Source organism: Aedes albopictus, chromosome 3 (assembly GCF_035046485.1).
Source record: "Aedes albopictus strain Foshan chromosome 3, AalbF5, whole genome shotgun sequence".
Classification (NCBI taxonomy): Eukaryota; Metazoa; Arthropoda; class Insecta; order Diptera; family Culicidae; genus Aedes; species Aedes albopictus.
The window spans coordinates 381,899,556-381,923,740 of record NC_085138.1 but is presented as its reverse complement, the minus strand read 5'-3'; the positions used below and the strand labels follow the sequence as shown (position 1 = coordinate 381,923,740).

The following is a 24,185-nucleotide window of genomic DNA, read 5'->3' as shown; positions in this document are numbered from 1 at the left end:
TAGCAGCAGCAGTCTCTATTTCGGTGGAAGTCGTGGAGAGCTTATAGTTTGTGGCAGATGGGCACGCGAATCAGTGTAGGGAGGTTCAAAAGAAATCTGAAAGAATACATTCTTTTGAGTTGAAACGGTTGGTAATCATGAACTATGAGGCGCAGAAGAAATGTATCAAAAGACAGGGTAGTCTTTTTCTAGAATCCATAGAACCGGAATGATAAACGCGTGGGTATTCAGCTAGACTACGCTGTGGGTGACAGGTTCGATTCCTGGAATGTCTCGTAGGGAGAATTTTCCTACTTACACGCATGCAAAATGGTCATTAGCAGAGGAAGCTCTAGGTTAATATCTGTGGAAGTGCTACTCTGAGAAGCATGTTTTGTCCCAGTTGGGACGTGACGCCAAGATGAAGCAGATGAAATAGTGTTTTAAATTCAACCAAAACGTAACGAATGCATAATATTCAAATCATTTGCTACGTAATCATTGAGCGTCTCTTGTGTTTTAATTAGGCTATCGTTCTGTTGATATTTGATGAAATATTCATTACGGACCGTGGGTAACGGAATGTTAAGCAAAATTGCCACTGAGATAGACCGGGTGGTATTCAACCAAATTTTGGTAGACGTTTCATTTCTCCCGAAATCAAAGCAAACTCGGAAGATATTTGGCTTTTCAAATCTGCATATTTGAAACTTGTTTTTCTGGTGTTTTTATGTGAAACATAAGTGGCAGCTCAGAGCGAAGCTACAGATTGGCTCTAGAACTACTCCGTTTGGATCGCTACCAGATAATGACAGCACAGAAAAAAATGTAAACTCTCTCTTTCTCTTCTGTGGCAGATTTAAACTCAAATGTATCATTGGCTATGCCTGTAAGTCAACGCTGAGAATGAGGAAAAAAAATGTAATGAATGATACTTGTTGTTTCAATAAACTTTTAAGACAACGTAGAAAAACAACTTAAAAAATACTAATCACGTTGAGCTCACATGAAGTCACACAAACCTTAATTGAGTCATGAAGTGATGGCTGTTTCTTTCGGCTATCAACTGTCAATTTTCCAATTCTATCTATTCCGAAACTGCATCACTTCCCATTTGGATAGTACCGATTACATCCATTCATTGGATTCGACTAACAAGGAATAGCTTTCTCCATTCATTCCATGACAAAGCTGCTGAGCTCCTCCAGTTCCAGTGTCAAATAGTTTGCGGTGGTAGCGGAAAAGCTTACCCATTCTCTCCAGAGGGAAAACTTTAGAAAGGGCCCGCCCGAATCGTGACTCGTTTTATTTGTTATTTATGTTTGCTTTCTTTTCCCTGCACTATCCATGCTGGTAGAGAGATGGCATTGTTCTGTCTCATGGGTTGAAGCCCATGGCTTTGGGAGAGAAGTAAGCCGACAACTTCCAAATTCTGAAGTGTCTGTTACGTTTCATATTAAAACTGTTGTTTACCTAAGACTCCATTTCACATATTGGCAGAAATGGCACGCTGTTCAAACAATCCAAAACCAGAAGTGACTGTTTTTTTTTGTCGAACGAAAACTGCTATCTTTACCAAATATGATCATTTTTTCATACCATCGCACCTGATCGAATACATGAATGACATCATGCAACGCTGTTGCTATTCATTAGCACCGCAGTCAAATCGTGGCGACACGCAAACTGCTCGTCGACTTTTTATATCGATAAACAATAAACCGGAATGCTAGTCTGGCCAACGAAAAGCAGCGTAAGCCAGTGCACATTCAGCATCCGATCGGCAAATTTGAAGGTGAACAACATCACCCGGGCAAAAACACGCTTGGTTGGTAGGCGAAACGGAAATGTAGGTCCAACAACCGGTGGTCGGTGTGTGCGGTGGTGTGACTTCGAGTGCGTTTCTGCAACCGCAGGCAGGTAGCCCTAGGTACTTTGTACATTAGGGTGCGGCTTATTTTTCGAAAGTTGTTGAAAACTGGAATTCATATTCTGTTCTAGATTCACAAAATAATAATTTGGAGGTTTTTCGCACGCTTAAAGTCTTGAAGATAGTCAAGCAATTGAAAAGTTGTCGGGCCCTAAAGCCACAACTTTGAGTAAAAAGAAAAAAAAAACATAAGTATAAACACATATTTTTTATGATTTTGGAAAACAATAAAAATGTGCTTTCAAGTGTATTCAACATCAATTTCATAGAAATTCATGTAAAAAGATTGAAACTCGAATGAAAGTGGCAATAGTTATGGCACCAGAAGAGCATACTATTTCCAGGTTTCAACAACTTTTGACGTACTAGCCGCACCCTAGTGTACGTGATGTCGAAGAAATATTGTCATCGGCGGAAAAGGGGCTCTCAATTGAGGGCGAAAACTGACCGCAGCGTTCGAGGTTAAACACCGGATCAATTTTCTTGCCATTAGGGATACCGTGGGGGTAATTACGGAAATATTTGTTTCTCGAATATGGGCGCTTAACTTCGGTTTCACCCCGAACAGGAGGAAATAGCAGTAGAATACTCCGAAATTCCAAATCCAATACTAACACAACTTGAGTGAGGAATTAGGTAGTCCTGCATAATAGATGAAACTCGTGTTTATTCGTGAATAACAACATCATTTATTGCATCTTTTACAACATCAGATAATTACCGATCTTTTTTACATACAAACAGTTAGTTTTTCAACAACACTGCTTGACACTCGCCCTATGGATAGATGACCATAACGCACCATCGCAAGGTGATCTACCCACGTTACGGGAAGACTCTCGCGCTATAAATAGGAACCCAAAACTACCCGAGGTTTGGACTTCCCTGAGAATCAAACTTGAGAATTTTCGAAAAATATTGAAGGACGACTCGCCGGCTCAAAAGTAAAGCATATATGGAGAAGGAGAGGCGTTTAATTTTGAAGGGTAATAAAATGTTGCATATTGCGAACTGCTTTAACTTGATTGTTTCTTAACTGATTCCTACTTTTCTTGAGTTCTAAACTTTAAACTGTACCAGAAGTTGTGTAATTGAAAGTATTAAATCATACTTTTTGTTTATCTAAAAAAATAAAAAAAAACAGCGTGTCTTCCCATAACTCTTTGATTATTACAGATTGTATCTAGATAATGTCTTGATAAAGATCACCCTGACAGAACAGGCAATTTTTTTGGAAACTTCTCTGGCCATTACTTTGGAGACCTATTAGCTATTCCTTAAGAAATTTCTTCTGATTTTTTTTTATTCCTTTTGCGATTCGATTGAGAATTATTTTTGGTAAATTCATTGAGATTTTCTTCATAAATTTTTAAAAAAAAAAACTTCCAAGTTTATTGGAAATTTTCTAAAGCAATTGAAGCAGATAAACCGCTATTTTTTTCGATATGTTTATATCTAAGAATTCTTTCGGGAATATCTTTGTTAATGCCTGCAGTAATTTCTTTGAAATTTTTTTGAAACATTTCTTTGGGATAATTTTGGCAATTTCTTTGGGTATTGATTCGACATATCTCTTTAAAATTACTTAAAAATTTGTTCGGTAACTTTTTCGGCAATTTTGATTTTGAAATTCCTTTAGAATTTTTAAAATATTTTTTTGGAAAATTCTTTGACATTTTTTGTTATTTAATTTTTTTTTAAATGCTTTAATTATTTCCTTAGCAATTAATTTGGTAACTTGTTCGAAAAGTGCTTCACCAGCTCCAGATGCTCAAGCGGTTTAGTGCTTCGAAAATTCCTTTCAAAACACTACCGGCAATTATTTTGGAAATTGATTGGGTTTACACTGAAATCTCCATTTAAGTCGGTGCATGGCTGATCGAAAATAATTTTTACCGTACAAGCAGTGACAAAACTAAAGACTTTTATATTTTTTAATTACTCCGCATGACATAGAAGATTTGTCAAAAAATATAAAACTGTATAGTTTAGTTATTGCTTGCACGGTAAAAATGATTTTCGGTCAGCCATACACCGACTTAAATGGTGGTTTCAGTGTATTACGTTTCGAAATTGGTAATTGGTTTCGAAATTCCGTTGTAAACCTTATACTAGCAATTCCAATAAATTTGCAAACAAAATGCCTGAGAAATTTTCAAAAGAATGACGGTAGGGAAGAAAGAAATTCCAAAGAAATATGCTGAACGGGTTGTGGAAGTAATTTTTAGAAGAATGACCTGACATATTTCCACAAACAAACGAACAATGCCAAATGAACTTGGGAAACTCAAAGACGAATGCCCCAGAGGTAAAGTCCCTCTAAAAAAAAAAAAAAAAAAACAAAAAAACTTGGCAAACAAGTTTAAAAAGATTTTTTTACGAATTACGGAAGTTTCAAAAAAATCGTCTAAGAACCAAATAAATTGCTGAACAAGCTTCAATGGGACTATCATGGTTTTGGGGAACTGACCATCGTTTGTACCCAGGGTATTTATTGAAAAATGAGGTAAAAGTTTTATAACTATTTCGCTACATACGACCATGAGAATTTTTTTTTTTTTAGTTATCTTGAAACCCAATTTTGAGCTTTCGTTTGCATAGCAGTGACACACATACAACGAGCTTCTAAATGGATTTATCCATCTTTCAAGTAAGCTCTAGTCTATTCTTGTCATCAAAATTTCTATAAACAATTAATTTCATTTAAGGACAAACGTCATGAAATCCCGCTTCAACAGTGCATCAAAACTTCAAACGCACAAATCTCAAGAAGCAAGCTTCACACAAGAATGCATTTCATTATTCTGTTCTTGCTCACTCGTAACAAGCTTAAAATAAGAAGATCAGGTGCACTGGTTTTGTTTACGAAGAGATTTGTGCCCTCGAAATCGTGAGTAGGTGCCAATGTCGGCCATTGTGGCGGCCATTTTGGGATTCTAACAAGTCTGTCCGAAATCGTCGCTTCACATCGTATATGAATCTGCTAAATTGGGCTTGCTACCTAAAGGTATGATGAAAATCGGTGAAATCGTATATTCATTTTTACAGTCGCATATGATTGTTACTGCACTTTCAATTGTCCAATCTTAATCTCGGAAATCGTAAATGGTTTTGTTTACATATTTGTATGATGGAGAAGATGAAAAAAATGGTATTCATCACAAGTTTGTATTTTTGTTGTTGTTGACACATTCCAACCATGGTAGCAATAATTTCAACCAAATATATAGGTTTTCATACTAGCAGATGACTTACAATAAGTGATGTATAGATTCCAACAACGATGTGAATTCCGGGCCTCTTGCACGGCACCACTTTTAGTGCCACTCAATGCACAACAACAACGCTCCCACCACAAGTATCGCACCGTATCATGCTAATTTTTATTCGTTTCATGCCATTCACTTTGAACTCTCGATTTCCAACTTGACAGTATAGCCAATAGAGATAACGCGCAGTTCTCAATCAAAGGACCTACGTTCGATTCCCACTGAACACCAATTGTTTTTTTATTTGAAAATCTTGAGTCGTATATTGGTACACTCATTCGTAATAAGATCATGCATAATCGTATATTTAGATGGATAAAATCGGCGGATTGGAGAAATTTTTTGAAAAATCGTAAATTATGTTGGATAGAATCGCAGTAATCGTATATATGTTTCGATATGGCCTCCACTTTAGTATGTATATGCCTGTTTCGTGCATTGAATACGATTTCTTTGGTGCTATATATGTGTGACTATTTCAGTTGCAATTTCGATATAGCAACCAAATTGCTGGCTGGGATGCGGTTAGGGTCGTCAGTCGTCTGGCCGTATTTAAGGCTTCGAAGTGTGGGTTCGATAACCACCCAGCCAACACAAAGTCTTATATGATGTTGAATAGGATGCTAAAGTGGAAGCCATATGCGTACCTGCTTCCATTTAATCGCGTGTAAAGCGTGCGTATATCGCCTCCACTTTTACATTCTATTTAACATCATGTGCTATCGTGTGTTGACTGGGCACTTCCCACTTTTCGTCGTTGCCCGTTGTCTCGTTCAGTCTGTGCAACCCCTGGTTGCAGACAGTGTAGAATCTGCTTTTGGTTTTGTTTTGAAATTCCCCTAAAAATCATACAAGAGTTGCCACAGTAACTTCTCTCAAAAATTCCCTTCAATGCTCCAGGAGTTCTACCGGTATTTTTTTCTGGAAATTATTCCCGAAAATTTTCTCTGAAAGTATTTCAAGGAAAGTATCTTCTCAAAGAAAGGTCCCTGCATTTTTTCCAGGTACTTTATCAAAAACTCATCCAAGAATTTCCTTAGAAGTTCCAAACGGACTCAAAATTCCTTCAGACATTTTTCCAGGAGCACTTTTAAGATGTTCTCAAGAAATGGTTCCAAATATTATATCAAAAATTCTTTCAAGAACTCGAAATTCCTGAAGATTTTACCAAAAATACCCATCGGAGTTATTTTTTTTTTTTAAATATTCCTCCGGAATTTCTCCAATCAAAACTTTTATCGGGAAATCATGCAAGTGTTTTCCACGCATTTTCCCAAAAATGTTCCGAGACCTAAAAAGACCTGGAAAATCTACAGATATTTTTTATCAGTATCATGAAGAATATTTCAAGAAGTTTTAGAAATCGGGGACTCGTAAAATTTCCATTAACATTTTCCTGAACACTTCTAATGAAATTTTACTTAAAATTCCTTCAGACATTTTTCTAGGAGTACTATGAGGATGTTCCATAGAAATAATTCCAGAAATTTTATTTTATATTATCATAAAGAATATGTCAAGAAGTTCTAGAAAATCAAGGATTTTCTAAAAATTCCCATTAAAAGTTTCCAAAACACTCCTTTATCCCTTAAAAGAAGTTACTCTATTTTTTTTCAAGAAATCACTAAATGAAATTTCCTACTAATCCATATGCCGGTTTGTGTTAAAAGTCTACAAAGCATTTCCACTGGAGTACCTTCAGTAAATTAGGAAATCCGTTGGAAATTATCCCGAAAATTTCTAGAAATGTCGAGCAAATCCTCAGAAATTTTCAAAAGGCACCCATAAATTATAAAAAATCCTCACAAATGTCTGTGAAACTATCTCAAGCTTTTAGTATTTACCCTTTTATGTGAAAGAGTTTCTATAGTTTGTTTAAAGAAGTTTTCCAGAAATTATTTTATGAATTTTTTCAGTGACTTCTTAGATTACATTACCGGGGATTCGTCCAAGAATTTCTTCTTAGAGTATTGTAGAATTTTCACGAGATCTTCTTCCATGAATTTTCTCAGATATCTCTACAAGTACTGTCCCAGAAAATAAATTTGACATTTCACCAGACACTTTTTAGAATATCGTATGGAATATTGAGAAAAATGTCCAGGTTACTGTCCAAATAAAACCTCTACAAATTTTCGCAAAAGATTTCCATTTTTCTAGAAGTTGATCTTGGATTTTTATTCAAAAATACTACAGGATTTAATCCAGAAATTCCCATAACAGTTTTCGCACAAAAACAACAAGGATTTTTTCCTTCAAATATTTATTATCAGAAAATAATTATACATTTAGATTATCCCTATATATGTCGCAAACTTGCAAATAATTTGATGATTTTTTCCAGAAATGAGTTCAGACAGGTCAGTTAAAAATGCAAGAAAATTTCCAAGGAGGTCATCTCAAAAAAAAAATTAAAAATATTTATGGAAACTTTCCCAATGATTCCTTCTGTAGAGTTATGCAAATTTCTGTAAAATATCTCTCATTATATTTTGCTTTTTTTACACAAAATCCTCTGTAAGCTCGTTTTAGAAGTTTCACAGATTTTCTCAGGAGCTTTTCAGAAACTCCTTCTCAAATATGTGTAGAAATTTGCTTCTTATATTTCGTTTAGAATTTATCTAGGAACTTTTCTAAAGATTCTTGCAGAAATTCCGTTAATTTTTCACGGATCTCCCGTAAGGACAAGGTATTTGCAGTATATATCTCCAATTTTCTCAAGCACAAATCTAGGGAACCGTCAAACGTATCTGGCTGAAAATGTAATATGATGCTTGCTTCCGCACAGTAAACTTTGAGTTACATTCGTTTGACGGTTTTCTTGATTTCAAGTCGAGAAAATTTGAGCTGCATAATCCAAATACCTTGTCCTTAAAAGTTCTTGAGGAATGTTCCAGAATTTCTGTAGTTGATCCACAACACTTTTCTGTACAGCTTATCCAGGAATCCTTTTGAAATTGTTCAAAAGTCCTCCCAACATTTCTCGAGAAGTTTCTCAATAATTATCACAATTTACAATAAATCCTCAAAAAAAAAAAATACAGAAATTACTCGATATCCCTTTTATAATCCCTAAAGCGGAGCAGGTTTTCTTTATTTTTTTTATTATTGGCAAAAAGTTTTCAAATGCCAGGGAATTTATAGGAGAATATTTCCGGAAACTCTTTTGGGCAAATCCTCAAAAAATCAAACAAACGAATTTCACGCTAACTCATCCAGTAGTGGTTGGAAGCAACCTCTCAGAATCCAATGAATCTTTGTGGGTGTGGAGACTTTGTATTTTAAAGCAACTTGGTACTTTAATTTATTTTCTTAGTTTTTTATAGACTAATATTTGATAAAGTATTTGAAAATTAATGTCAACTTAAAAAAAATGACCATTTTTCTAAAAATAACAATATTTTTGCCCAAAAGTGTGCCATGTATCAGAATATGACCACAAGTTTTTCCAACGTTTGGTAAGATTTATTGGATTCGGAAGGAATGCTGGGATCATTACTAAATGAGTTTGCAAGAAACATACTAAAAAATCATGACATGAAACACTTTTTTTTTGTTCTAAAATTCCCATCTTGCGATATTTGCCAAACATTAAGACAATTAAATTGAATTTGTTAGAAAAAAATCCATTTTTTTTCATATGAAAAAATAAGAGTTTTTTTTGTAATTCTCAAATACTTTTTTCACCGTGCAGGAATCAGTTTCACTATTTTTATTTTTATTTTACATTAAAGTTCAGTCAATTTCCTAATAATAACTCATACATCACATCACAGGTGTTTCAATTTTTGAATTATGCTGATTTAAAAAAGATCGAACAAAAAACTTTGGCCCTTATCAAGTATTATTGCACAGATAAAAAAAAACAAAGTACACAAAGTTGCTTCTAAATACAAAGTGTTCACAAAGCTTCACTGGATTCAACGATGGTGTTGGGAACCCCGAATACGAGTTAGCGTGAAATTTGTCAAGGAATTTCTCCCGATTTTTTTTTTCGAAATGCCTTTGAAAAAGGTACTTAAAAACAGATTTGGTAATTGTCTAGAACCCCCGGAAAATTCTTCGAGAATTTTTTAATTTTTCTGTAAACTACACTTTATTTTTTACAAAATACTTTATATTTTTTTTTCAAGATTTCTTGAAGGACTTTTTCAAAAATTCATACAGAGATTGTTTTAGAAATGTTTTAAAAAATATCCCAGGAAACCAATTACTGGTTTCTATAGGAAATTCTCTATGACCTTTACAACAGCAATACTTTCATGTATTCATTGTCTTCAGATATGTTTTCAGTGAATTCTATCAAACTGCTTTAGGATTTCCTTTCAAATGCTTCTATAATTTTTTCTCGAAATTCTTTGAGGATAAAACAATTTTTATAGGTGAATCAAATCCGCGAAAATATAATCCTGAGTTACCTATAAATTAAAGAATATTTTCTGAAAATTTGAGTAAAAGCAGATGAAAGTTCAAAAAGTTATAGAACTTTTAGTAAAACTTGTAATGTTTTTGAACAAATTAAAAAAAAAATTATGTTTTAAAATGTACTTGATGAAACTTTTCAGTTTTTTTTTGTGTTACAGCCTATATCCAAGGCTGTTATATGCAGATTCGTTTGAGGTTTTATTTTCACCACAAAAAAAAATATGAAAAATCTGTATATGTTTAGAGTGTTATATGGAAATTTATCATATTTTGATCAATAGAAGTTCCAAGTGATTTCAACCTTTTTTTTTTCATTTTTATTAACAAACTTCTTAAACCTGCTTAATGTTATATTTTTATACAGGACCTACTAAACTACATATGCAGAGTAGTGCTCCTATTCGCATAACAGTCCCATGTTTGCCGGGTTTCCTATTCACATGGGACTGTTGTGCGAATGGGGGCAGAGTAGGTCCTATGCATTTTTCGTTCAATTAATGCATTTTTTTATAGAAAAACGTTTGGCAGATTATATGTGCAAAATATAATAAATTTGTAAGCGTCGTCAACTACATAAATAAATTAACCCTTACAAGATTGCTTATGAAAAGTTTATGTATTAGGGTTCCCCCAAAAAAAATTGAAAATATTGCATCCAATATTCTTCGAAATATGAAACATTGAAATTTTGTTTAAAAACCATCAAGCTTTTTCAAATTCTATAATTTTCAGAAAACGTAATCGATCTAGCTAAAAGTTTTACCAATAGTGCTTTAATATATGGTGTATAATTGGTCAAAATTTCAGCGCTTTTGATTGACGTTTAAAAATGTTTGGAACATTGAAATGCAAAAATATGTTGACGAAAAAATTGCTGTACGGACAATTGTTTGATACACTGTATGTTCAGGGATTTTCTTAGTACATTTTTAATACAATATTAAAATGTTTTTAGTAATTCTTCATCAATATCCTACTGAAATTATTTTGAACTTTCATGAGGAATTGATTTCATTTAAAACATGTTTAGCTTTCAACCAGTTTATTGTGGTATCTACGTTACATCCGTGATAATTACGACACAACTATCAAGATAGTTGACAGAACAAGATCCCATTGTGCCGTAATCGGCACGCCATTTCATCAATACTCTGCTCGTGAGTCTTGTCGTCATCATTACCACCATAATCATTGGCACCAATCGTTGCGTTGAAGGTAACCCAAGAAGCATATTTACCGCGGAAAATAATACACCTACGACCTACACGTCTCAATCAGAGCACCGCCACGTCGTCCTCCGCGGTTTAAGTGGTTTCTCAAATGGATCAAATTTCCAACGGTTTCAAAACTTTGAACCAGAAAAAATCTATACCGACGACTATCAGATTGGAGCACTTGGTAGTTTCAGTTTTGTCTCTGCAGAATGTGGGACCGTCGTCCGTCCCAAATCGCCCAGCACCAGCAGAGTTAATTAGCTCGGAAAGTGGGTGTTTTAGCTGCGGCTCTAGTGACGGGTAAGGTTGGGAGGGTGTGACGTCGAACAGAGCTCCACAGAAAAATCACCAGCAGAAATCGTGTGCTCGGCTGTCGAGCAGAGTGATTACTATCTAATCGGGTGATCCGACTAATTTGCCGGCAGCAGCTTGTGTCCGAACTCCAAACGAACGTCAAGTGCACGACGCGATTGTTTCCGGAGTGTGTTTTCTGTTAAGGATGGTTGATAAAAGAAAGAGCTCGAGGTTTTACTTTTTTTCGAGTGGAAAGTGATTAATAGTTGTGCCAATGCGGGTTATCTTTTTCAGCGCAGTTGAGAATCTATACATGGTGAAGATAAGTGTAGCCGTTTGTGAAATACGGAAGCGTAGATAACGGCAAAGTGATGCGTGATCTACCGAAGAGTACCACTCACGTGGTTAAGAAGGCGTCGGACATCTTTGTCCCTGGTGAGCGGGGTCTGCATCTGTACGGGACCGATAAGGGATTGCTAAGTCCCTCAAAAGTTGTGACCAACCCGAAGAACCGTGGCGGTCATCTGGTGAGTGATACGATCAAGAAGTCTCCGTCGGCGAAGCAATCGCTTCCGGCGGAACTGGCCTTGGCCGCCAGTCGTCGGGTAGCCAGTTCAAGTTCAGAAGATGAGAATGATCGGGGATTTCACGTGGATGACGAAGAAAGTGATGAAGTGAGCAGTTCGGAATCAACTGCCAGTGAAGTGGAAGTGGGTTACGAAGAGGAAGAAGATGGAACGACTTCCGGAAGGCAGGAAGATCCGGTAGATGACGAAGAAAGTGTTTCAAAAGCTGGAAACCAGAATGGCGGCGATGAGATGGAAAGGAGTCTGGTGATCGAAGGGGATGACGATATACCCAGAGCAAGCAAGCAACGTGTCGGTAAACAAAAAGGTATGTGTTCTACAAACATCCAAAAATAGATTTTATAGAGCAGTTTGTTGACTCGGGAATTCTCCAAATTCTTCACACCTTCTAAGTGCAACTCCCCAGTTACGGCACACCATCATTTGCAATTCAGAGTTTTGCAGAGCATTTGCTAGTCATAAAACCGTCAGCTCCAGAGTAGTAAAAGCTAAACCCGTAATCGAAATCACGTGTCAGTTGAGAAGCAGGGAAAACAACCGGCATTTGCTAGAAACGAAACCCGGTAGCATACACAACACGGGCACTCACTATATTTAGCCGCTTTAGCAGGGTAAAGGAATAGTGCATAGCGCACGTGAATCTTGTGGCGGCCTATGCATGATTCACTGATGGGCTTTGCATTATGATGGCTGAAAGTGCACATGATTGCAATTCATGCGTAACGGTTTGTGTTTTCGGGGTGTGGATCAAATATATGCAAACGAAGTAAAAGAGATGAAGGAACTTTGTTGGTTGCTGTTGGTTGTTTAACCGAATAGTTTTCATTTTTTAAGAGGAATGTATTTAGTTAGGGCAATTTTCAAACCAAATATTTACGATGAGGAAGGACTGAGGTATTTTAACTAAAAGTGGACCCCTTAGTAGCAGAACATTGCTCTGACCGTAGAAACAGTGATATCCAAGGTGATATCCTAACTGAATTGTCTTTATTATCTATCGCGCAACAGGTTCTATGTATTTCGTACATATTTCACACAAAAACCGTACAAAAACAGCTTATACTTCTAATAAAATAATCATTTTTAATCTGGTTTAAATTATCCTACAGTGGACCCCACGGGTAGATAGTATTCTCTTACCATGTTAAATCGGTGACATTAGTGGACTCCTTTAGATTTAATTAATAGTGGGCCCAATACTTGTTTATATTTCCAAATTTTACATAAAAATATCAAATTTCTCAAACTTGCGTCTTCGCGATTCGTGCGTTGAGTTGGAAGTACTTTAAAGTGACCACAAACTTTTGACCGGTGACATCAATAGTTAATTTACTAAATAACTTGTTTCCTAGATTTTCTAGCTAAACTCGGCAAAAATCATTCAACCCTTCAGCGCGCACGCTGTAGTGAAAAGTACAACACCACCAAAAACCTCGCTCGTTGTATACACGTTCGCGCGGTGCAGCTTCGGTTGCTTGATGGCGCGTGTCCTGGAAGGTTAACATATAATAGAATATAGGTTATATTTCCACTCTCATCTTAAAATTTAGTTTTAGATAATCAAATTTCCGGCGACATTGCCGTAATTTTATTTATTTATTTTTTAATATTTCGACTTTAGATTAAGTTTAGGTACACCCGATTATTTTTTTGCACGGGTCAGGTTTTCGCTATAACTCAGTCAATTTTGAACCGATTCTCATGAAATTTTGTACACATAGAGGCGAAGAACAAACCAAGGACAAAAAAATAACAAATTTTGCCATCATATCTCATTTTATTATTCCCGAGCAGGAACGAATAACTGACACATAACTGCAGCATACCAAAGTCAGGTATCATACCTAGGCAAGGTATTGGTCGGTTATCGAGGTATTCAAAATAACTTACTTTGGTATTTTGTAGATATTGATAAAATACCTCAACGAGCTATTGGTTTGATGTTGAGGACTGGTTGAGGTATTATTCAATTATGGAAAAATCGTTATTTGCATAGAAAAATCGCCGATTATTATTTAGGTATTGCAATACCTGATGTCATTATTCACTAGTTATGCACAGAATACACTCCAATTATTATTTGAGGTATTTTACCTCTTATGTAGGACTAATTAATAACTCATTCAGGTTGTAGGTATTGGGTTTTCCATACCTCAGTTTGTTATTCTTCAGCTATTTTCTTCTGCTCGGGTTCTTATGTTAATGAATAACACTAAATAACTCTCTAAGAACAAAAAATATTATCATTGCAAAATTTGTTATTTCTGAGTTATCATTGAATAACAATAAATAACTAAATATTAACAAAACATAGAATCATAGCAAAATAAGTTATTCTAAGAATCCTTAGTAAAATAACATCCTAATTGCATGTTTTGCAATCATAACTTGTTTTGTTATTGATGAGTTATTCAGTATTTATTTTATTTTAAATAGAATATTGATAAAGAGCAAATTTTGTTATTGGTTTGTTAGGAACAAGAGCTAAAAGAACAAAAAATAATAACTCAGTTTGTTCCAGAAAAAAAGTAAATAATAACTTATTTTCTTGTTATAAGATCAAACCAAGGACAAAACATTTCAGAACTTACAAAACAATTTTTTCCAATCATAAGAACAAAATCTACAATTATGAAGATCTTATTTTAAATAACTTATTTTGTTCTTACTTTGTTCTCAATAACCCGATAGTAACTTATTCAATTATGCTTCATTTTGAAATATTGTGTCCTTGGTTTGTTCTTATAAGGACACAATTAGTTATTATTGAGTTATTTTCCGGTACAAAGTCAGTTATTATTTTTGTTCTTTTATCTCTTACTCCCTACAAACCAACAACAAATTTTGCCATTCAGCTATTCATTTTAAATGACAAAATTTGATCTTCGTTAGTTATTTTCTTCTACTCGGGTATGACCCCGGCGATGAAACCGAGAATAAAAAACTTATTCGAGGGCAGCGAGGTTGCGGCCGCAGCGGGTAAATTATCCGGATCCAAAGGGTTAACTAGAGTTGAAACCTCTAAAAAATAGTGCAAGTAATGGCAGAAATTCATATGAAGAAAACTTTATTTTTTTTTTCCATGATGCCATTTGGGATTTTTTTAAATAAATTCTACAAGAACCTATGCTGATTTTTGTTCCAACGACTGATTTCAAAATTTTCACGCTATTTAGCAAGGATTATCAACACATTATTCCCAAGTGGTTGTCAACATCTGAGATCTAAATGCATTTAAGAAATCTAAAAAAAATCATTCAGGTACTTCGTGTAATATTCGAAAGAAAAACTCTTATAGATGAAGAAAGTTTAATCTAACATTTTCAGGATTTTTGTTAAAGAGTTCTGAAAATTGTAAAAAAAAACACCTACTTTGATTTTACAAGAAATGTCACAAGAAAAACTTTTGGAAATCCAACAGGGTATCTGCTAGTTGGAACCATAGAAAAATGATTTTCAAATTGTATATGAAATAGCACGTTTTTTGATTCACTAAAAATCCGATTGGGTTCCTTAAGAAAATATTGGAGGCATTCAAAAAAAAATCCCGAGCTTCAAACGAAAGATTCCAATGTTGGATCCAATTATTATTATTATTATTATTTTATTTGTAGATCTCTTATCACGTTTTTTTAAATATATCCAATGTACGTACTGTCACACTTCTTTAGGACATCCCCTGGTCCTTGTTGTTGAACCTCAAATGTTGGACATAATTTGTAAATGTTCCATTAAGGAATTTCCAATGAATGCCTAAAATAAATGCTGAATGAACTTCAAAAGGAAATTGATAGAATTGCCAAGAAAGTTTCCTGAAGAAATTCTAAAGAAATTTCCTGAATATATATATTTTTTTGTAACAATGCCCGAGGAATTCTCAAAAAAAATTCCAAAAGAGAACTCCAAACAAATAAAGAGTTTATAACAAAAATTGCAGAGTAATTGCTAAGTAATATTCTGAAGAAATTTCTTAAGAAATTAACGGATGACTTCCCGTGGTCATTGTCGAAAATAATCTCAAAAGAACTGCCAGAGGAATTTCTTCAGAAATTGCCATAGGGATTCCTGAAAAAAATGTCAGAGGAGTTCCTCAAGAAATCAACGGAGGCATTCCTGAATGATTGCCAGAGTAATTGTTGAAATGAACTACAATGCAATTCCCAAAGAAATAGCTGCACAAATTTTTGAAAAAAAGTTGAAATGGATTTAATTTTCGATAAAAAGCTGTGGAATTCCTAAAAAAATGTAGGAGAAGTTCCTAAACAAAAAAGCCGGAGCAATTGTCATATTGAAGAAATCGGATGAATTCTTACATAAATTTCTTGAGGAATTTCTGGACAATAATTCCGTGGAAGTTTTTTAAAGAATTTCCTTAAAGGAATTTTCCAAGGGCTCAGAGAGGAGAAGGAGCTCTCGATCTAGTTTACTGAAGAGTTTCTGCCGAAATTGTAACTGACATTGTTTTTTTTGGGAACTTCCATTCCCTTGGTCATTCCATCCACAAAAATTGAAACTGTTTTATTTTTTTATTTAAAAAAAAAATCTCCATGAACTCCATATGAGAATTTCTGCAAAAAATCCGGCCGAGAATTCCTCTAGGAGTTAAAACTGGGGATAGCGCCAGGAATTCAATCCTAGGATTCCTGAAGGAGTTTCATCTGAGGATTCCTTCATAAAATCCATTTTGGAATTCCTCCAAAATGGCATCCGAGAATTCGTCCAAAAATTATTTGTGGGGATTTCTCCATAAAATCCATTTTGAGAAATCCTCCAGGGACTTCATCCGGAAATTCCTTCAAGAACTCCATCCAAGTATTCCTCCAAGAATTCCATTTTCTTTCAAGAATCCCGCCCGAAAATTCCGTCAGGAATTCCATCCTGTGATTTCTCGTTCTCATCCGAAAAATATTCCAGGAATTTCATCCGAGAATTCCTCCAGAAACTTCATGCGCGAATTTCTCAAAAGTCCCATTCGGAAATTCCTCCAGAAATTCCAAATGAGAATTCCTTCAGTAATTCCATCTGAGGATTTCTCCAGGAATTTGATTTCTTTAGGAACTTCATCCGAAAAATCCTCCATGATTTTTTATGAGAGTTCCTCCAAGATTCCACCCGAGAATTCCTCCAGCGAATATATTTAGGGATTGCTTTAGGAATTCCGTCCGAGGACTTCTCCTGAAGATCTATTTGAGGATTCCTCCAGAAACACTATTTAAAGATTACTCCAGAAATTCCATTTTAAGAAATTTACCAAGGACTGTGTGCAAAAAATTCTCAAGGAATTTCAACCGGGAATTCCTCCAAGAATTCCATATCGTTCAAGCATTCCACCCAAAAATTCCTCCAAGAATTTGACTCGGTGATTCCTCGAGGAACTTCATCTGGAAAATATTCCATGAAATACTTTCCGCGAATTCCTCAAGAAATTCCATTGGGGAATTTCTTTGGGAACTTTATCCGAGAATTCTTTCAAAAGTACCATCCGGGAATTGGTTTGGAAATTGTAAACGAGAATTTCTCCTAATTTCCATTCAAGAAATTCCAACTGAGGGTTGCTCTAGGAATTTCGAATGATGATTTCTCAGGAAATTCCTTCCCAGAAAACCTCTTAGAATTCCATCCGAGAACTTCTCGAGGTATTCCATCTAGGGCCTCCTCCCGATATTATATATGCAAATTCATTCTATCAGGAATTCCATCCAAGAATTACTCCAAGAATTTCATCCGAGAATACCTTCAGCAGTTCCGTCCGGGCATTTCTCCAGGAGCACTATCTGAGAATTTCTCCAGGAACCCCATCCGGTAAATCCTTCAGGAATTTCATCCTTGTATTCTTTCAAGAATTACATGTTCTTCCAAAAATAATGCCCGAAAATTCCCCCTAAAATTCCATCTGGAAAATCCTCCAGGAATACGAGAACTGGAATGAGGAATTCCCATAAGTTATTTATGGAGTAATTCTCTGAAATAAACTTTAGAAAAAATTCTGAAGGAATCTTCATGTAAAGTTTGTGAAAAGTTCTCGGATAAATCCCTGCATAGAATCTTTAGAAATTCCTGGAGGAAGACCCAGAAGGAATTCCTAAAAAAATCCACTGGTAAAACTCCTGGGAAAGTTCCAGCATGACAATCCCGAAACTCAGAAATCGACGAATTATTCTTGTAAGCAGTTGGTCCCGGAATTCTTAACTCTTGAAGAAATAGTTTATCTGCCGGAACGTTATCCACTCAGCTTTTTCGCATTTTTTGGGCATTTTTGTATGGCTTTCCTTGATCATCAGAATTCGTTTATCTTTTTCATTGAATCCGCTTCGCACTGCCAGATTCAGAAACATAAGAAAGTTTCTGGAAGTTTCATCAGTATTGCCAGAAACCAGAATCCTTAATTTCTACTCAGAATTTTAGAATTCTTTTCATATCCACCAAATTTTCAAAATAATTAACATTCTTCTGATCTCATCAGGTTGTTGCCAATAAATAATTGTTGATTTTGAAAAACCTAAGAGTGCTCTTCCAATGGCTCCTGAGTCATGGTTGCAGCATCCCAAAAACAAATCTTCAATTCGATTGAATTCTATTTACTTCACGAGATCATGTTAGTGCAATTCGTTTCGGTAGTTTTTAAACGGTTTAAGAAACATGAATTGGTTTGACCAACCTGGGGACGGAGTCATTGTTGGACAAAAGGTTTGTGTAGGCGTGAGCTCTCGCTACATATTGTCGGCAGGGTTGGCATTTCTCACAGAAACTGCGCACAGTCCAGCTCATTTGGGCCTGTCCATAAACAGGTAGACTCTTAAGTGGGACGGGGGGAGGGGGCTGACCAATGTCTACGGTCCAAACAAATTTCGAAATTTTTTATAGACAAAAGTCTACTAGGGAGAAGGGGGTGTTCTGAGATGGCCAAAAATGAGTCTACTTAGTTTATGGACAGCGCCTTTTTGTATTGGAACTGCTCAGTTTTGCTCATTAACTACTGAGGAGCATGAAGTCTCTGATCTCCGGTGAGCACGGTGTAGTGTGAACGAAGTAAAAAAAAGTCTGGTTGTGTCTCGGCCCCGGCCCCAGCCAGGACCCAGACTTGGCGCTTTAATCTTGAACGTCTATCTGCGGTAGTATTTCACATTGAGGTTGACGCAAATCCTAAGCCGTCATTCATTCAATTTCCAACATAACCAACGCCATTTGATTGATTACAACCGTTTAGTAAACTTTCAATTTGCATCCAAAATGAATATACGGAACATGACATTTTAGAAATCAAATAATGCTGATGAGAAGACCACCCAAAGCACAGTTCCAAATTTGTCCAATACTCACTTATTCACACCCACCTCAAACCCATTAATCGAGGCTTTTCGAACAAGCATGAAAAATTTAGCCGATGTTTCAATTTTGGTCTGCATCCACAAACCAGTCAGTCAGTAAGCAGCACAAGTCGGCGGTAGGTGCCAAAGCCAGAAAATAAAACGTTAAGAATGAAATGTGACACATGCGAATGAACGAACCCCCCGGTTCAGTGGCGGGCAACGGGACGTGCTGCTGGGATATCCAACCCGGGCTGGTTCCGCTCTATGAAGCGCCATTGCCGTTCAACACCCACTCACCAAGCAGCCAGCGCAAAATTCCTTTCTCGATTATACCCGACACTTTCAGCGTTTCAGCGATGACGACGACGAGGTCCGTGGAAAGAAATCCCCCCGCGAAAAATGGTCCTGTCGTCCGGATCTTGCGAGACGGGTTCTTTATCCTCTCGCGGCGCGGCGGAAATATTTGTGGAATGTGACAGACAGACGGGACGGGAGACCCGGTCGGTCGGTATGAGAGTGGATGATTTTGACGCAGAAGACGAAAGCACCGATTTGCCGGCAGAACTTCTCCAACTGTGACATTGACTGACTGTGAGCTGCCTCATGAATACGAAAGGGGTGCTTACTCGGTTATTTCTGGAGCTTACATAAGGGGTCGTTTATAAACCACGTAGACTTTATGGGGCTTCGCTCCATGCAGCTTTCCTGCATGCATGTTTTATAAACAAAAGTCTATAAAGAGGAGAGAAATCTTAGGTGACAAGAAATTGGCCAACGTGCTTTATGAGCAACCCCTGACATAATCGGAAACCATTGAGACGCTATGACTTTCCTCAGAAAGGTATCAAAATTCGAATGCTAAACGTTACCTCGCTCGCTCGCCGCGAATGATCTTGATTAAGCTGTCAGCATTCTTTCCGAGAAGTGTTATTCTCAAGTCATGGAATCCAACACAAGTGGAAATAGGAGAAAAGCACCTGTCCAAAAACGAGCTCCAGCTCAGATTTCCACCATTTCAAATAAAATTGTTTTTGCTTCCGAGTCTTTCAAAAGTGCTAATCTCCTAGTTAATTCCCATCTACTTTGCTAGATTGCCTATATAGCTGAAGCACGAGTGACCCAGATTGGGCCGGATTTTTCGTTGGTTCAACATTTACCATCTAATTACCACCACCGTTCTTCCCCGGAGCAAGCTGCTTCCTAATGAAAAATGAACTTCAACCATCTGTCGACAGCAGGACCTTCTTTGCCCTAGTTGGTTAGTACGTACGTACACAGACAAACACATCACCCCCACCTCTTATTCGCTTTCTCCAAGTCTTAGACTTGAAGGGCAAACTTGCAGCTTCCATCAAAGAGGTGGTGTACCCCCTAATGAGAGAGCATACCGGCGAAGACCGTAAGAAATCTGATTAGAGTTCAACACGAATGAGCGAGGGGCGACGATGATGATGGCGCCTTTCGCAGCAGCAGCATCCGGATCCGACGCCAACGACGACGATGACGTCCAAACGCAACAACAAGCGTGGCAACGTGTCACACTTCCTTTGTGTCGTCCTTCCGGCTTATCCCGGCTCGACACGACAAAGATGACGACGGCAACGACGACGACGACGGCGTAGACAAGCCGCAACGGAAACTCCTGTTGCTTTCGTTGTCACCGTCGTCACCGTCATCCGGAGGGGATAGAGCGTAAGATGACACGGTTGCCTGTATGGGGAGAGTGGGGTAAGATGTATACCGTATGAAAAGTCTTGCACAGAATACACAAAATGGCATTCTGCAAATACTAGATTGTCTAAAAGACTAGGGTTCATCTTGAAGCTAAAAGTACCAGTAACACACTTTTGAGTTATATGTAGTCTTAATAATGACATGTATAGGTCACATTTACGATATGGTTAAGAAACAGTCTGATTTATAAAGGGGAGGTGCGGAAGAGGTGAAGCTTAAGAAGAGAAACAGGGTCTCAGGAAAGATTAAGGCAAAATTCTCAGAAGAACTTAAGGAGGATCAAAAAAAATATTCTACAGGGGGAGGTATTTCAGGGGTTTTGGAAGATTCCCAAGAGATCTCGTTTTAAGGGGGTCCCATGGGGATTCAGGGAGTACCAGGAGGTCAGGGGTGTCTGAAATACCTTGAAGCACCCATGCAACCCTCTTAATCTCATTGAAACGCCTTTCGAATGTCCGTAATCCAATTGAAATGCCCCTGCAATCCCTTGCAGCGCTCCCAAAAGGCTCCAGATACCCCCTAAAATTTAACTGAAAACCCCTCGATTCGTCTCATAAATGCTATCAAACGCCCCTGTAACCTCTTGGATACCCCCGAATAACCTATTTGTACATAGGGCCGTAGGAGTTTATGATCGTGTTATACGTCCTCTTAATGATCAAGTTATTTCGCACAAGATGCAGCAAAAGTGGCTTATGTGTACAAAAGTGGAGGCAATGTGCATTTATTGGAGGGGTAATAATAACGCCTTCTGATTTGAGGCGATATTTTATGCGATGTATGGTGTGCATTTTTGTGACGTTATTTACCATACCATCTTATGCGACTTAATAATATTCGAAAAAAAAAAATAAACAGTCACCTCAGTGTCGAACTAATGACTTTTAGAATATCGAGCTACACCCATTGATGATCACCAATGCCACGTTACAAAAATGATGAATTTGTAACTTTAATGTTTTCTCTTTTTAGGTTTAATCACCGCATGACTTTATGATAATTGAATTTTATTGGCTTTTCTCGGTGAACGTAATACTACTCAAAAAAGGAGGGAGTAACGAAAGTAATGAAAGAAACGGTGGGTAGAATCGCAAGTGTGCAACGAGAGAAATTGAATAGAGGTTGGAAATTAACAGAGGGCCATAATTGAACACACAATCACAACGACGACCCCTTTGCCTAACGTCCTGGTTTTGAACGGCTAGGTACTAGTAGTTTGATGATGACTACTAGCCCTAGACAGGCAAAAAGTTCGTGGTTGTGATCTGTTAGATGTTGTTCGGCTTTGCTTTTGGTTCTATCGATCGGTGACCTTGTTCAGATATTCATATCTAGCGAACATTACTTATTTGATTTTTTCGCGCTTTCATCTCGTTGGCTCCTATTGTGTCCAAATGATCTTATTCGAACCGAGTTTCATTCTTTCTTGCCAACTTCTTGTATTGTTCAATTATGGCCCTCTATTAATTTTCAACTTCTTTTCAGTTTCTCTCGTCGCACACTTGCGATTCTATCCACCGTTTCTTTCATTACTTTCGTTACTCTCTCCTTTTTTGAGTAGTATTACGTTCACCGAGAAAAGTCAATATACACTCCAGTTCCAAAGTTTGAGGTCACCCCCTCAAAAACATGTCAGTTTTTTAGGCCCATATCTCCGTCAATTTGCGTCCGATTTCAAAACCCTAGGTTTCATTCAAAAGATAGTAAGTCAAAGAAACTTTGAACATGATTTAAAAGAAACTTTTTCAAAAAATTTTGTATGTAAACTTAACCCAAAGTTGCCAAATTTTCTAAAAAATGAATATAAACTTACGGCAGTGTCGCTGGAAGTTGGGTCGACCAAATTAAAAGATGGGAGCGGTTATATGACCCATTTTCTATTAGCTTTCAACAGCTTTTTACAGAACTTAGCTAAAAAATCTAGAAAAAAAAGTTATTAAGTAAATTAATCCTTGATGTCATCGACCAAAAGTTTGGGGTCACCCCTCAAAATGATGTATCGGCCAAAAGTTTGGGGTCACTATCGTAAAACATGGAAAAGTGATTTGTTGATATCTTTGTCATCTTTCATTCAATTTTAATTCTTCTTGGCTTTTTTGAAACAAAATGAATGATACTTACTGCATAGACATTGAACCATACATATTTGTTGAAATTTACATACTAAAACTTAACGTAAAGTTGCCTCATTTTTTGAAGCGTGGTAAAATGTGCTAACTTTACATAACATTTTATATACAAAAATCGTTAAATACGTAAGTTTAGTTAATTATCTTTGAAATGAGCCAAAAATAATTAAAATTGAACTATAGATGACGAAGATATCATTAAATCACTTTTCCATGTTTTACGAAATTGACCTCAAACTTTTGGCCGATACATCATATTGAGGGATGACCCCAAACTTTTGGTCCATGACATCAAGGATTAATTTACTTAATAACTTTTTTTCTAGATTCTAGAATAGCCTTTAAGACCTCTTTATTCATGAAAACTTCATTTAATTCATAAGAATGCCTGCTGGAGATGTCTTCTGGAATTCACAGAGAAATGTAAACTGGGACTCATACAAGAATTGTTGATGGCCAGTGATTCCAAATTCCTTCATAGATTTTTTTAAGTATTTCATTTTATACTGAATCTTACTTAATTTCCCCATAAATTCTCCAGAAATAATGGGTTTTAAAAGGGACTTATCTCAGTATTCTTAAAAAGTTCCTTCTCATATATATTTAAAAAAAAAATCCTTTTGTGATGCCTCGGGAAATTCCTATTGTAATTTTTCTTCTTATTCTAGTGAGGATTCCTCCAGGAATGCCCGCTCAAAATGCTCTAGAAATTTCTTCTGGAATTAACCCTTCAATATCAAACCCCGCCTTTAGACGGGGTATTGTTTGAGCATTTTGGTTTTTTTCTTTCCTAGGGATTAATATTTTTTTATTTTTAGCTGATGTTTATGACTGTTCTATACATTTCAAAATGGTTTTCGATGTATTTTAAAGCGTGTTGACATTTTTTTTTTAAATCTTTGATGTTTTCAATAATGCTGTTATTGTAAAAGAGCTTATGGGAGTTGAATACACATTAAAATTGTTTTTCTAAAAGTTACACGGAAAATAAAATTTTCCATGAAAAAAATAATATTACATAATAATATTTTTTCAATAATCATAAAATCTGAAAATGTTCTGCCCTAATTGCTTATCCTTTGACAGATACGTGTATTTCAACTACCACTTGTAATCTTCCTCAGTGTCAGTTATCCATTCCCTGTTACACTCATTCGAAGAGGGTATTCTGCTTAGAGGGTTCGAAAAGTCGGTACAAGATGAAAATGTTTTGGCTTAAAAAAATAGTTGTCAATTAGGCTTTCAGGAAATATAAAAAAGTGTAGAGATTTTTAAATATAAAAATTAGAAAAAAAAACAAAATTGACAAAATCT

The 24,185-nt window shown here is 36.4% G+C and overlaps 1 protein-coding gene across 12 annotated transcripts in view; it reads left to right on the top strand.

Moving 5' to 3' along the window:
- LOC109411189 (liprin-beta-1) overlaps positions 1-24,185 on the top strand; it is a 141,176-nt gene that overhangs the window by 33,554 nt on the left and 83,437 nt on the right. For 11 of the 12 annotated variants that reach the window (XM_019684676.3, XM_019684670.3, XM_019684677.3 and 8 more), the window contains exon 2: positions 11,406-12,005. In XM_019684676.3, the coding sequence (XP_019540221.2) occupies positions 11,483-12,005 (523 nt within the window). In that variant the 5' untranslated portion in view covers positions 11,406-11,482. The remainder of the gene's footprint in view (positions 1-11,405; positions 12,006-24,185) is intronic. The other variant, XM_019684668.3, reaches the window with a different exon arrangement.